This window comes from Lissotriton vulgaris, chromosome 5 (assembly GCF_964263255.1).
Source record: "Lissotriton vulgaris chromosome 5, aLisVul1.2, whole genome shotgun sequence".
NCBI classification, from domain to species: domain Eukaryota; kingdom Metazoa; phylum Chordata; class Amphibia; order Caudata; family Salamandridae; genus Lissotriton; species Lissotriton vulgaris.
Window position 1 is genome coordinate 1,010,554,090 of NC_141693.1, and position 14,611 is coordinate 1,010,568,700.

At 47.1% G+C, this 14,611-nt stretch overlaps 1 protein-coding gene across 1 annotated transcript in view; it reads left to right on the forward strand.

The window, feature by feature from the left end:
- MMS19 (MMS19 cytosolic iron-sulfur assembly component) overlaps positions 1-14,611 on the forward strand; it is a 479,913-nt gene that overhangs the window by 272,321 nt on the left and 192,981 nt on the right. The window contains exon 17 of the mRNA XM_086922625.1: positions 76-173. Within this exon, the coding sequence (XP_086778751.1) occupies positions 76-173 (98 nt within the window). The remainder of the gene's footprint in view (positions 1-75; positions 174-14,611) is intronic.

Consider the following 14,611-nt stretch of genomic DNA (forward strand, 5'->3'; position numbering starts at 1 on the left):
AAACATTTCAGTGGGTTTTATTTCCCAAATGCAGGTAAAACACTATATCCTAATAATGACATTTTTTTCTCGCAGTTCAGCAGCAATAGAGGCATCTGGGTCGCTGGCTAGAATATATCCATCAGCCTTTGCCAACAAAATGGTGCCAGTGCTTTCAGACGACCAAGACACAGGTTTGATTCTTTAAAAGTGGTAATTTTTGTTACACTTCAGAGATGCAGATAAAATGTGACACACAGCACAATTTCTACTTTTTAGGGCTCGCCTGCTGATGCGCTTCTGCGCATCGCTGGCGAAGCTCTATTACGGCTTATTTAGGGCTCGCCTGCTGATGCGCTTCTGCGCATCGCTGGCGAAGCTCTATTACGGCTTATCCAGTGTTGAACCACCACTGGCGATTCCTTCAAGTGCATGTGCTTTTTAGGTCATTGCGCAAGCGCAAGCCCTAAAAAGCGCGTGCACAATGCCACCAGCCGCCTGCCTGCCTGCCTGCCTCGCATTACCAGATCAAAGGCAGCCCAGCCCCCCTCCCACAAGCTTCTCAGCGTGTGCTCTGCCTCAGGCCGGCATTTCTCCTCCCCTCGGGCAAACAGATAGCCGCAATAACACCCTCCCTGCTCAGCTTTTTTCTCAATTTCTCCCCGTCTACACTTCCCATTAGGAGCCCTTCCTCCCCCCAGATAATCTATCTCCATAAGAGATAAGCAGCTCTTCCACCATCTCAAACCCGTATTAGTGCACGATTAATGAACCAACAGCGCCACAAAGACACCATTTGTTAAAGCAATAGACCTAGCGGCTCCTCACTATGCATGTTTTTACTTAGAAAATCAGCACAATGCAGCAGTGTGACATCAAGCCAGGTTCATCGACATCACTGCAAAAGTAAAGTTTTTATTCCCCATTTCCTCTTCAAGAAAGTGACTGCGAATCAGCCTCTACGGATCAGAAAGCGGGCTGCGAGTCAAATGACCATGTTTCACAAATTATGGTTTTCGTGGTCTTATTCTGGAGTAGCCCTGTTGGCAAGAGAGGAAAGAGCAAGGCTCTGACAGTCAGTCCTCCTCTGCTTCATAGTATGCCGCGCCACTATAGTAAGTTGAACAAGGGATATTATTTGACAGAAAGAGGCAACCTGCATCTATTCACGGAAATACATTGAGCAGTCTACATTTTTATTTTTTAAAGCTACATACAATGCACCATAACTATTCTAGGTCTACAAATGGAAATACATAACAAGCAACATTTTTATTTATTTTTTAAGAGGTGCATACTTAAAAAAATGATTACAAAAATTAAACATCAACTTGTAATTAAAAAACCTAGCAATTAAGATATGCCACGTCAAATAATAACTTTTGTCGCCAATTAATTATCAGTGTCTGGAATGGATATGGTCACACCCTCACTCACCCTCAACCTCACTCACCCTCAACCCCTCACCCTCACCCTCACTCACCCTCAACACCTCACCCTCAACTCCTCCCTCACGCTCACCCACCCTCACCCTCACTCACCCTCAACACCTCACCCTCACTCACTCTCACTCACCCTCAACCCCTCACCCTCACTCACCCTCAACCCCTCACCCTCACTCACCCTCAACCCCTCACCCTCACTCACCCTCAACCCCTCACCCTCAACACCTCACTCACCCTCACGCTCACCCACCCTCACCCCCACTCACCCTCAACCCCTCACCCTCACTCACCCTCAACCCCTCACCCTCACTCACCCTCAACCCCTCACCCTCACTCACCCTCAACCCCTCACCCTCACTCACCCTCAGACCCTCACCCTCAACCCCTCACCCTCACTCACCCTCACCCTCACTCACCCTCAACCCCTCACCCTCACTCACCCTCACTCACCCTCACTCACCCTCACTCACCCTCACTCACCCTCACTCACCCTCACTCACCCTCACTCACCCTCAACACCTCACCCTCACCCTCACTCACCCTCAACCCCTCACCCTCACTCACCCTCACCCTCACTCACCCTCACTCACCCTCAACCCCTCACCCTCACTCACCCTCACTCACCCTCACCCACCCTCACTCACCCTCACTCACCCTCAACCCCTCACCCTCACTCACCCTCAACCCCTCACCCTCACTCACCCTCAACACCTCACCCTCACTCACACTCACCCTCAAACTCACCCTCAAACTCAACATACATACATACATACATACATACATACCCTCACTCACCCTCACTCACCCTCAACCACTCACCCTCACTCACCCTCAACCCCTCACCCTCACTCACCCTTACTCACCCTCAACACCTCACCCTCACCCTCACTCACCCTCACTCACCCGCACTCACCCTCACCCTCACTCACCCTCACTCACCCTCACCCTCACCCTCACTCACCCTCACTCACCCTCACTCACCCTCAACCACTCACCCTCACTCACCCTCACTCACCCTCACCCTCACTCACCCTCAACCCCTCACCCTCACTCACCCTCAACCCCTCACTCACCCTCACTCTCACTCATCCTCACTCACCCTCAACCCCTCACCCTCACCCTCACCCACCCTCAACCCCTCACCCTAACTCACCCTCACCCTCACTCACCCTCAACCCCTCACCCTCACTCACCCTCACTCACCCTCAACCCCTCACCCTCACTCACCCTCAACCCCTCACCCTCACTCACACTCACCCTCACCCTCACTCACCCTCACCCTCACTCACCCTCACTCACCCTCACCCCCACTCACCCTCACCCTCACTCACCCTCACCCTCACTCACCCTCAACCTCACTCACCCTCAACCTCACTCACCCTCACCCACCCTCAACCCCTCATCCTCACTCACCCTCAACCCCTCACCCTCACTCACCCTCACCCTCACTCAACCTCAACCCCTCACCCTCAATACCTCACCCTCCCTCACCCTCACCCTCCCTCTCACTCACCCTCAACCCCTCACCCTCACTCACCCTCAACCCCTCACCCACACCATCACTCACCCTCACTCACCCTCACTCACCCTCACTCGCCCTCACACGCCCTCACTCACCCTCACTCACCCTCACCCTCACCCTCACTCTCACTCACCCTCACCCTCACTCACCCTCAACCTCACTCACCCTCACCCACCCTCAACCCCTCACCCTCACTCACCCTCAACCCCTCACCCTCACTCACCCTCAACCCCTCAACCCCTCACTCACCCTCAATCTCACTCATCCTCTATCACCCTCAACCCCTCACCCTCACTCACCCTCAACCCCTCACCCCCACTCACCCTCAACCCCTCACCCTCACTCACCCTCAGCCCCTCAGCCCCTCAACCCCTCACCCTCACTCACCCTCACCCTCACTCACCCTCAACCCCTCACCCTCACTCACCCTCACTCACACTCACCCTCACTCACCCTCAACACCTCACCCTCACTCACCCTCACTCACCCTCAACACCTCACCCTCACTCACCCTCAACCCCTCACCCTCACTCACCCTCACCCTCACTCACCCTCACTCACCCTCACTCACCCTCAACCCCTCACCCTCACCCTCACTCACCCTCACTCACCCTCACTCACCCTCACTCACCCTCACTCACCCTCACTCACCCTCACTCACCCTCAACCCCTCACCCTCACTCACCCTAAACCCCTCACCCTCACTCACCCTAAACCCCTCACCTTAACTCACCCTCAACACCTCACCCTCACTCACCCTCACTCACCCTCACTCACCCTCAACACCTCACCCTCACTCACCCTCACTCACCCTCACTCACCCTCAAACTCAACATACATACATACATACATACATACATACATACATACATACATACATACATACCCTCACTCACCCTCACTCACCCTCAACCACTCACCCTCACTCACCCTCAACCACTCACCCTCACTCACCCTCAACCCCTCACCCTCACTCACCCTCACTCACCCTCAACACCTCACCCTCACTCACCCTCACCCTCACTCACCCTCAACACCTCACCCTCACTCACCCTCACTCACTCTCAACCCCTCACCCTCACTCACCCTCACCCTCACTCACCCTCAACCCCTCACCCTCACTCACCCTCAACCCCTCATCCTCCCTCACCCTCAACCCCTCACCCTCGACCCCTCCCCCTCAACCCCTCACCCTCACTCAGCCTCACTCACCCTCACTCACCCTCAACACCTCACCCTCACTCACCCTCAACACCTCACCCTCAACACCTCACCCTCAACCCCTCACCCTCACCCACCCTCACAACACATATTGTGTTACAATAGGTGTCACATTTGCAAAAGATAAAACTATTGGCATTGTAAATAACAAAGCTATTAATTAGCTATTTTCAAAACAAGCACATAAATAAAAAATGTGTCCTTTACAATACCAATAGCTCAAACTTTCCTAATGCAAGACCTATTGCATTGCTGTGCTTCTCTCCCCTGCTGCACTCTCCTGCTCTCTAGAGATGTGGCCTAACGACAAGAGCTGCCATCTAAGTCACGTAAATACAAAATATGTTGCATTCCAAATGCTATAGGTGTCACATTCGCAAAAGTTATAACTATTGGCATTGTAAATGACAAAGCCATCAATTTAGCAATTTTAAAAACCAACAAATAAATAACATATGTCATTTACAATACCAATAACTCCAACTCTAATGCGAGACCTATTGCATTTCCAATGCTTGTTTAAGTCTAACCTATCTGCCAGCTTTTAGCTGTCTGCAGGTGAAAGCCTCTTGTAGACCATTCCAGTAACTTGACAGTGGGCTTAGAGCCTGCCTTTTGCTTTCCATTGGTTGACTTTTTTGTCACTCTGATTTGTTTGCCCCTACTCTAGAGCATATTTTCTTTACCATACTTTTAATTGGCTATCTTTCCACTGCTTACATTTAGGGAATTACATTTTATTTATCATTCAGTAGTCCTTGATAGTGCAGGTACTGTCTTGCTCTCTTCCTTGTGTGATGCCCCCCCCCCCCCTCAAATACCTGTCATCCGTGCTCTCTGTCACTTCCGTATGCAGCTTGTCTGTAAAAGCACAGAAAGTATATTTTTCCAGGGGTTGACTTAAGAGCAGATTTTAAGTGTTTTTGTTTTATCTCTTATATTACCCATATTGAATGAGAGAACAGGCCATTGGGCACTAAAGATGTTATGGCTGCATTGGAGAGACGTGCTGCTGCACTCACTCACTGGGGTTTTAGGCAGAAAGTGAAATTTGCATGACTTATATGGAGATTTCTCGTCATCTGGAGGCCCATAATACAGCTACCAGGCGGTTGCAGTGGACAAAATTACCTGAGCTAGTTCCAAGTCCTGTAAAACAGAAATTAGGCCTTGGCAAGCATTTTCCTTTGAACATCCTTACTCTTTCTAAATTCTGTTCCTAAGTGAAAAGTATTTGAAAAATAAACCATGCCCTTTTATAAAGAATGAAAACATTGAGCTCAGTATAGTTTTTGAGAAACATTAAGCTAAAGTGTTTGCTTATCCTCCAGTATTTTTAAATGCTTTTTCTTTTACTTTTTAAAATAATACTTTACAGACAAGCTTTGGCAAAATCAATAGCATAGTACGCTCATTAAAAAGTTGAGAGCTATTGACCTTGCCAATGCATATTAAGTTGTGTGTTAGTAGATGACTCCCAGCTATGTAATTCTTTAACAGCTTTATTTTGTTCTCTCCCACACATTGCCTTCCAGTCTTCTGCCATCCGGTAAAGAGGTTTATGCTGTAGAGGACATAGAACAACAAGGATATCATTATGTGCACAGATCCGTGTTCCAGTGATTAAGACCATACTCCGCCTTCCCTGGCATTCTTGAGCATGTTCTGTTGCACTCATATGTGCCTTGTCCTAGGTCCACACATATCCACATCTGTGTCCTGATTCCCCTTTTTTCGTTTGTTCTCTTTCAGCAGTGTAAAAACGGTTAGACCTGTATATGAATGTACAGCTTGTTTTCTAGCAAAGTAAATATATCTGCCCCCTTGTGGCTCTTTCAAAGGTATAATTGTTTTCTCAATTTATAACTCTCCTAATCTGACACCATTACTACTTTGCTAAACATTCTTAATCTTTACTGTGACAATGTCCATTAGGAGCATTATTTTGTCACCAAATGAAGTCTCAACATCCTTAAACTTGTAGCATCATTTTCAGATTTTGCTCTTGTGGCAGGTCGATTATTTTCCTCCCATTTTTCTGCCACTTCACAGCTGACATGTACTTATCTGCCAGTTGCTTAGGTGGTTGGGAAGATGAACATGAGTTCTTCTCTCTGGCTGCTGATGCTTTCATGGTTGTTTCGAGAAACTGAAAGGAACAGTTATATTGTGTTCTACTCCTTGTCCAGATTCTTTTGTATTTGAAATGTCCCATGGGAAGGCTGGGACTCGAGCAATCTTATCACAAGCTGCCGTGATCCTAATGGCTGGCACGTATAGCCCATTTTCTTTAATGGAATTGCATGACTTTTGGCATTGCAACACCCGACCTAGTACCTCGATGGCACACCTTATTGAACCTCTTCAGTTCTGCTTTCAGATGTAATGGCACTTGAATGCCACTGGAACCAGATCATATGGTTATAAGGTCTCACATGTTTGAATCTCTGTGCCTTCATTTATGATTTTGCCCACAGACTACTTTATCTGGCAGTTGTCGAAGACCCAATGCATTCAATACAATTCATTGAGTAGGCTTTGAGGTGTGAATCTCATTTTCTTATTCAAGGGCTTCCATTACTCTTCTTTTGTTTGTCCCGCCCCTGCAGCAAAGATGTTTGACAATGTTTCTAAATAAATGAGGTGTATTCCTCCACTGCTTTACAATCTGAGAACAACTTTTTTCTTTTAGCTCTCCATGGGTGTGCAAATGTTTCTCTCTCTCTCTCTATCTCTCAGATTCTTCCTCTGTTGGTACAGTGACAGAACCTTCTCTCTTCTCCACCCAGGGCTCACAGTGGTGACAGATGTGTCGCTCTTTGTTTAGAACGGCCATCTGGCAATGGTGTAGGTCAGAAGACTCTGATCTCCAGTGGAGTATGACCCTCACAATAACTTGTTGGAGTTGAGAGCAATTTGCTTGCCATTGAAAGACTTCCTTCTATCCATCAAGGGAATACTGGTACAGGTGTTCACAGACAACACTACCAGCATATGGTACTGCAACAAACAGAGCGGGGTGGGGTTGTGGACCCTGAACCAGGAGGCCCTGCACCTTTGGGCATGGCTGGAACATCAAGACATTTTCCTGGTCGAACAACACCTGGCGGGATCTCTGAACGTTAGATTGGACGAACTTAGCTGTTGATGCCTCTACTCAATGTGTTTCTCCTTTGAATCCATCCATAGCTGTCTTCTAAGACTTTTGACGATCAAGACAGTCTTCTTGGTGGCCATTACATTGGCCTGGAGGGTCAGCGAGCTACACGCTCTTTCTCTTCGCATTCCGTTTCCTAGCTTCTTACCAGACAAACTAATTCTCTGACCCCATTCTTCTTTTCTGCCGAAGATAGTGTCACCTTTCCATGTCGACCAGAACATCACGCTGCTGAGAGACTACACCACTTGGACCCAAAAAGGGTAATGCCATTCAATATTGATTGCACCAAAGAACACCTGGTGGATGATTAACTCTTTCCTGGGTTCTCTGAAGCGAAGAAGGGAAAAGCAGTGCAGAAACGGACTATCTCCAGATGGATTGCACTCTGCATAAACTCCTGCTATGCATTAGCCAATAAGCTACCCTTGAGGGCTTGTGGGCTCATCCGCCAGAGCCCAAACTGCGACTACTGCTTTAGCTTGTGGAGTTCCAGTCCTGGACATCTGTGAGGCTGCTATGTGGCATCTTTGCACACTTTTACCAAACCCTACTGCCTAGACAGTCAGGTCTGCCATAACAGGCACTTTGCCTGTTCGGTCTTCCAGGACTTTTTAGTCTGAGCCAATGCGCACACCTACCACCATGAAGATATTGTTTTGATATCTATTCCAAGGTAAGGAATCTGTGGCTAGACGTTTCTGCCAGATTAACAAGTTAACTTATCTTCTGTAATGTCTTTTCTGTTAGAAAAAGTATATCTAGCTGAAGATTCCTTACCGACTCTCCCATCCTCCCCTTCTGTGAACAAGTTTCTCTACCTAAAAAGGTTCCTGTAGGCCATTAGTATCTGCATACTGGTCAGTCTGCCTTCTGACATGGCTCCTTGCTCATGGCAAGAAAATAGTTACATAAAGAAACATGTCAGCGTGCCGGGGTGGTGCCTCGCTGGCAAATGCTCACAAAGCTGATGCCTTGCCGTTCAGTGCCACCTATTCGTATGCAGGGTTGCTGCTCTTGATTGTCTGGATCCAGTCTGACCCCCGGGAAATATTCAAAGGTAAGAAATCTGCAGCTAGATAGACTCTACCAAAAAAGGCATAACCAAAGGTAAGTAACTTGTTCATCAGACCCAGCAAGCACAATTTGGGAGTGAGATCTAGTTATCCAGTATTGTATCTTTTATAGATTCACATGCTTGAATCTTCCCGGTCGTCATGGTGGGAGTCCCACAGTAACAGTAAAGTAGCAATACAAAGCTAAAAGGACAGTCTCCAATGAGAATCAACAGAATTTAGTAACCAGTTAACATCATTAAGGAACATCCAAACTCCAGCCAATCACATGACAGACGCCTGAGTATCCATTCCCTGCAGAGCCACCATACCTCAGATTTCTTACCGCACGTCGTGTGTTAGGGAGTCCTCTTATGAAATCTGCCCGTCGACGAGGCGTTCTCCACCTACAACCATCAAGAGGAAGACTCCCTTGACGATTTCATCAACAACATCCACAGTAAAGACGGAAGTAGTGATGTCATCTGCAACTTAGGTGAGGAGTTCGTCGATGACGAGAGCTTCACTTTTGACAATACAATTGTATGCCACGCCATCGACGAACGTCTCTGCCCCGTTGACGGTTACTACCACACTTTTGTCACAGTCCCTGGTGATGATTCTGTCAACGATCCCGGCGATGAAGAAAATGGACATACCAGTCGCAAAATCTATTTTGCAAGACTTTAAAAAAATATTTCCTCTGCCTCCTTCATGCCTCCTGGATTTTTAGGAATTGGAGGATGAAGATCCGTTTGGCCCTGCCTACAGCCCCTCTCAACTGAGAGTGAAGTGCCAAGAGTCGGATGAAGAGGATCAGCCAGTAAATCCTTCAACATACTTTAAGGGCGATTACTCCTTTCCAGAGAGGCGCTCTTGTGTGCTACACCTAGATACCTTCCAGGCGCACTACCCATATTATGAACAGGAGGAGAAAGATCGTCAAGAAGCCTCCATCAATGCGCCTATGTCTCTAGTCACATACATACGCTTCATGCTTGATTACTATTACAAACGATTCAGTTTCTTGCCAGGAGGCGCCTGCCGTGATTCCAGTTCAGGAAACCCCTCTGGTTCCACCGCAACAGAAGTCCTTACCTCCTCGGCAAATACAACTAAGGCATCAGACAGTGGAGACCAACAACTAGAAGAGGGTGAGATACAGGCAGACACTGATGTCCATGACGAGTGGATGGACTACAATAGGGAATACTCTGCCTTCTCCCACGTTACCGGTGGCTGACTCTCCTCCTGCAGACATCGGTAGCTTCCACGATCTGCTTGAAAGAGCTTCAAAGTGCTTCGACCTCCCTATGCCCGTCAAGCAAGCGGATCGCTTCTTGTACGATTATAAAGCTTCCACTCAGCGATCGGTTAGGGCGATACCGATTATCGACTTCTTGTGGCAGGAGGGTATCAAGCTAATGAAAAATCTACTGTCTGTGCCAGCAGTCATTCAAAGCTGGATAAGAAATACCGGGCTCCAGAGACTCTCCAACATGTCTCATTGGCCATCCAAAGCCCGATTCGGTTATAATGCAGGCTGCTCAGAGAAGATCATAGAGCCCTGCTTCTCCATGTACCACCCCACCAGACAAAGAGGGGCGTAGGCTGGATAATATTGGAAAAAGATTCTCCGCGCTGGCTGCTACGGCCATCAGAGCCTCCAATGCAATGGCTATTCTTGGAAGGTATGATGGGCAGATGTGGTCAGAAATCGCGCCTTTTTTGGAATTCTTGCCGGAAGATAAGAAAAAGGAGGCAAAGGGAATCTTTTCTGAAGGTGAGAGAGCTTCATCAGAGGCCATCGATGTAGCTATGGACATTGTCTTGACTGCCTTTAGGCAGACGGCGGGTGCCGCAGTGGTGCGCAGGCACCCACTTTTCGACCCGAAGTCCAGGCGAAGGTGCTGGACATGCCATTTGATAGCGAGAATTTGTTCGCTAAGAATGTGGATGAGGCACTCCAGGCTATCGAATCCGGCACGGATTTTGGCAAAATCCTTAGCCAATTTACAGTAAAAAAGGTTCTCTTCCTTTCGGGGAAGAAGAGGCTAGTTTTCAGCTCCGTCCCAGCCTCAACAGCGTTTTCAACCCTATTGCCAACAGGGTTTCCGTCCTCAGTACTCTGCCCAGTCCTTTCGGCAGACGCCTGCTTCAATTTACTCCAGAGCTCCAGCTCCAAGACATCCCACTTCGGGAGGTAAATCCCAGGACTCAGGCAGGAGACAATGAGACCCATCAGGGACCCGCCACCCCAGTCCGACTCCATTTGGCTCAAGACTACTCCAAATTCTGTCTTCAATGGAACTACATTTCATCCAACAAATGTGTGCTAGACGTCTTAAAGCATGGTCACATCCTAGAATTTATTCAACAACCTTCAGATTTCCCTCCAAAAAAGACTGTTCATCGACATCGGGAAATAAAACTCCTTGTCGACAAGCAGGCAGTAGAGATAGTGCCACACAGTCAGAGCAACTTGGGATATTACTCCCTCTCTTTTCTCATAAAGAACAGAACTGGAAAATGGAGACAGGTCATGGACCTCAGATTGTTGAACAAGTTCATCAAAAGCCAACCGTTTTGGATGCTGTCGCACCAGGAGATTCTCCTTCTCTTGGATTCAGGGGATTACATGACCTCTCTGGATCTTCTGGATGCGTACTTTCACATTCCTATTCATCCAAAGCACGGCCGTTATCTTGGGTTCCAAGTGGCAGGGTGCCACTACCAGTTCAGGGTGCTACCCTTCGACTAAAGTCTGCGCCCAGGGTATTCATCAAGTGTTTAACGCCAGTAGCAGCCTGCTCCGACGTTCCGGTCACCAGGTATTTCCCTACCTGGACAATTGGTTGATCAAGGCTCCGACTTTTCATGCTGCAAAAATGTCCACAAGTGCATGTCTTTGCCTTTTTCGCTTTCTGGCCCTTAATGTCAACGAGGAGAAGTCCGTGCTCCTTCCTTCCAGGTCTCTGGTGTTTCTGGGTGCGAGATTGGACACCAACCTCTCAATGGCCTTTCCCACAGAAGAAAGAATTTCTCGACTACTAAGGATGACTCAATCTATTTCTTCAAAAAAGTTTGTTTCTGTAAGGATTTGCAAATCAATGTTGGGAATTATGTCATCTTGCATACCTCTGATTCCTCAGTCGGTTGTGGTTGAGGCCTCTCGAGGAGCAGCTCGACAACCAATGGGTTTAAGTACGAGGCTCCTTCGAGGACGTCATCTCAGTCACTCCTCTAATGATCAAGGCGATGTCCTGGTGGAAAGTCAAAAGCAATCTCTCACAAGGTCAATCCTTCCTTCCTTCCTCCGGTGCCTCTAATGGTCATGACAACGGATGCTTCCATGTAGGGATGGGGTGCTCACCTCCAAGAGCTTCAGGTTCGAGAGAAGTGGTCGGATCAGGAATCTCTTTATCACATTAACTTGTTGGAGTTGAAGGCAGTTTTTCCAGGGCTAGGTTCCTTCCTTCCAAGGATAAAAGGCTATTCAATCTTTGTCCGCACAGACAACACAACCACAATGTTTTACCCACCGAAACAAGGAGGGGCGAGATCACCGGCTCTCTCAACTCTGGCACAATGAATTTGGAATAGCTTGATTAACCACAATATCTCATTACAAGCCCAACACGTTCCAAGTGTGCTCAACGAATGGGCCGATTCGCTCAGCAGAGATTCCAAGCAGTGTCACAAATGGGAATAGGATGCCGTTCAACTCAAAGGAATTTTTTAGTGTTGGGGATCACCAACCCTTGATCTGTTCGCTACATTTCTCAACAAAAAATGTGAGTTCTACGCCAGCAGATTCCCTCCACCAGGTTCCCTAGGGAACGCCTTCCATTTCTCCTGGTAAATGACATTTGCCTATGCGTTCCCTCTGTTCTCATTGATACCCAAGGTCCTGCAAAAGATCGAATGAGAACCTTGCTGCATCATTCTCATCAGCGTGGCCAAGGCAATGCTGGTTCACAGAGCTGTTTCGCCTATCAGAAGTCTCTCCAATTCGTCTGCAACCCTCAGAACGTCTACTTTCTATGGACCAAGGCCAGATGATTTGTCCGCAATTTCAATCTCTTCACCTGTCTGCTCCTCACCCCACTGAATTCGGGGACATAGATATTCCTCAGGAGTGCTGTTCCATTTTCAACAAGGCCCGTGCTCTCTCCACAGTCAAATGTTACTCTGCCAAATGGAGAAGGTTCTGCTCCTGGTGTACAAATCATTCATGTCATCCGCTCTCTTCATCTCCGGAGGAGGTTTTGTCATATCTCCTGTCCCTAGCAAAGGCTGGTCTTTCTCATTCCTCTGTAAAAGTCCAATTGGCCGCGATCTCTGCAGATTGGTGAAGGAATTCATGAAAGGCCTTTTGAGAGCCTTCCCGCCGTTTCTGCCTGTCCGGTGCTCTTGCAATTGAACATTGTGTTGTCCCATCTCTTGAAAGCACCATTCGGGCCGATTCACAAATGCGACATAAAATCTCTATCTTAAAAGGTGGCTTTTCTCTTAGCTATTACGTCGGCTAGAGGTGTTAGTGAAATCCAAGCCTTCTCAGCTGCAGAACCCCATCTTATATTCCAGCAGGATAGAGTGGTGCTACACACTAATCCCTCGTTTATACCCAATGAACCGGTGGTCCTGTCTTCGTTCTTTCCTGCTCCATCGACACCAGCAGAGAGAGCTCTGCATTCCCTGGACATCAAACGATTTTTAAAGTTGTACCTTCAAAGTACTAAAGCATTCCGCAAATTTACTCAATTGCTCATTGCCTTCTCTGCCCCTAGGAAGGGTCAGGCATTGACTAGAGCTCTGATTGCTCGCTAGGGTTCGTGTACTATAACATTCTGCCACGAAAGGGCAGGTCTCCCTCTTGTTTCCAAAGTGACTGCTCACTCCAAAGGAAGATGGCAACATCCTCGTCCCTGTTTGCTGGAATGTCCCTGCCAGACATTTGCAGGGAAGCGACAATGTCAAGTGCCCATACCTTTACAAGGCACTACTGCCTGGACACTTTGCAAAAGAATGACGCTGCGGTTGGCCAAGCAGCTCTTCGTCGTCTGTTCAATAAAGGTAGGCCTCAGTTACTGAGGTTCACAAAGAATTCTTATCATCATTATTTTGTTTATTGCTATTTTGATTATTATTATTATTATTATTATTATTATTATTATTATTATTATTATTATTATTAATATTATTATCTCTGTCAATCATATTTTATAACTGTGAAAGTTAAGTTACTTGGTTCATTTCAGGTGATGGCATTTTGTCGCATAGTAGGATGGTTCACCTATTTTCTCCACCTCCGATTGTGATTATGTACTTTTTACTAGTCTGATTCAAGCATGTGAATCTATAAAAGATGCAATACTAGAGAAAAAACAAGTTACTTAACTCTACACTGTGGTTCTCCAGTATTGATATATTTTATAGATTCACATGCTGCCCTCCATCCTCCCCTTACAGGTGCACCCTTTCATACCTCTATTATATGACTAATTACACTCATGCTCGAAATCTAAGGTATGGTGGCTCTGCAGGGGATGGATACTCCGGGGTCTGTCATGTGATTGTTTGAGTTTGGATGCTCCTTAATAATGTTAACTGGCTACTAAATTCTGTTGCTTCTCAGGGGAGACTGTCCTTTTAGCTTTGTACTGCTATTTTACTGTTACCGTAGGACTCCCACCATGACAACATGGAAGATTCAAGCATGTGATCTAGAAAATATATCAATATTGGAGAACCACAGTGTACAGGTATACATATTGTTTCCCACTAAATTCTGTAATGTGCTCTAGTATCTCTTCCCATTATTGTTTAATATAGTCACATTTACATACCATACGAAACATCCTGTATTAGTTGAAGGTGGTCTTTCAGTCAATGAAATAGTTTTGTCCTCCATTCTCGTACAATACAGTGTCACTCTACACCTGCTGTACCAATTTCTGTTTTACATCAACAATCCGAAGCTGCTCACATCCCGCAGCTATACAGGCTAGCAGTGGACAAATATATTCTGGAATTTGATGGTGTACATTAATTTCTGACGGTCATATAACCTGGATACAGTACATATTCATAGACTTAATAGGCTGATATGCACCATCCACGAGTGGGAGATGTATGTAGCGTGGATAATACTGTTTTAATCCAAATCTGCAGGGTAAATACAAATTGTAACGTTTTTGCCACTTGGATGGCCAAATCGGCTTAGCAAACC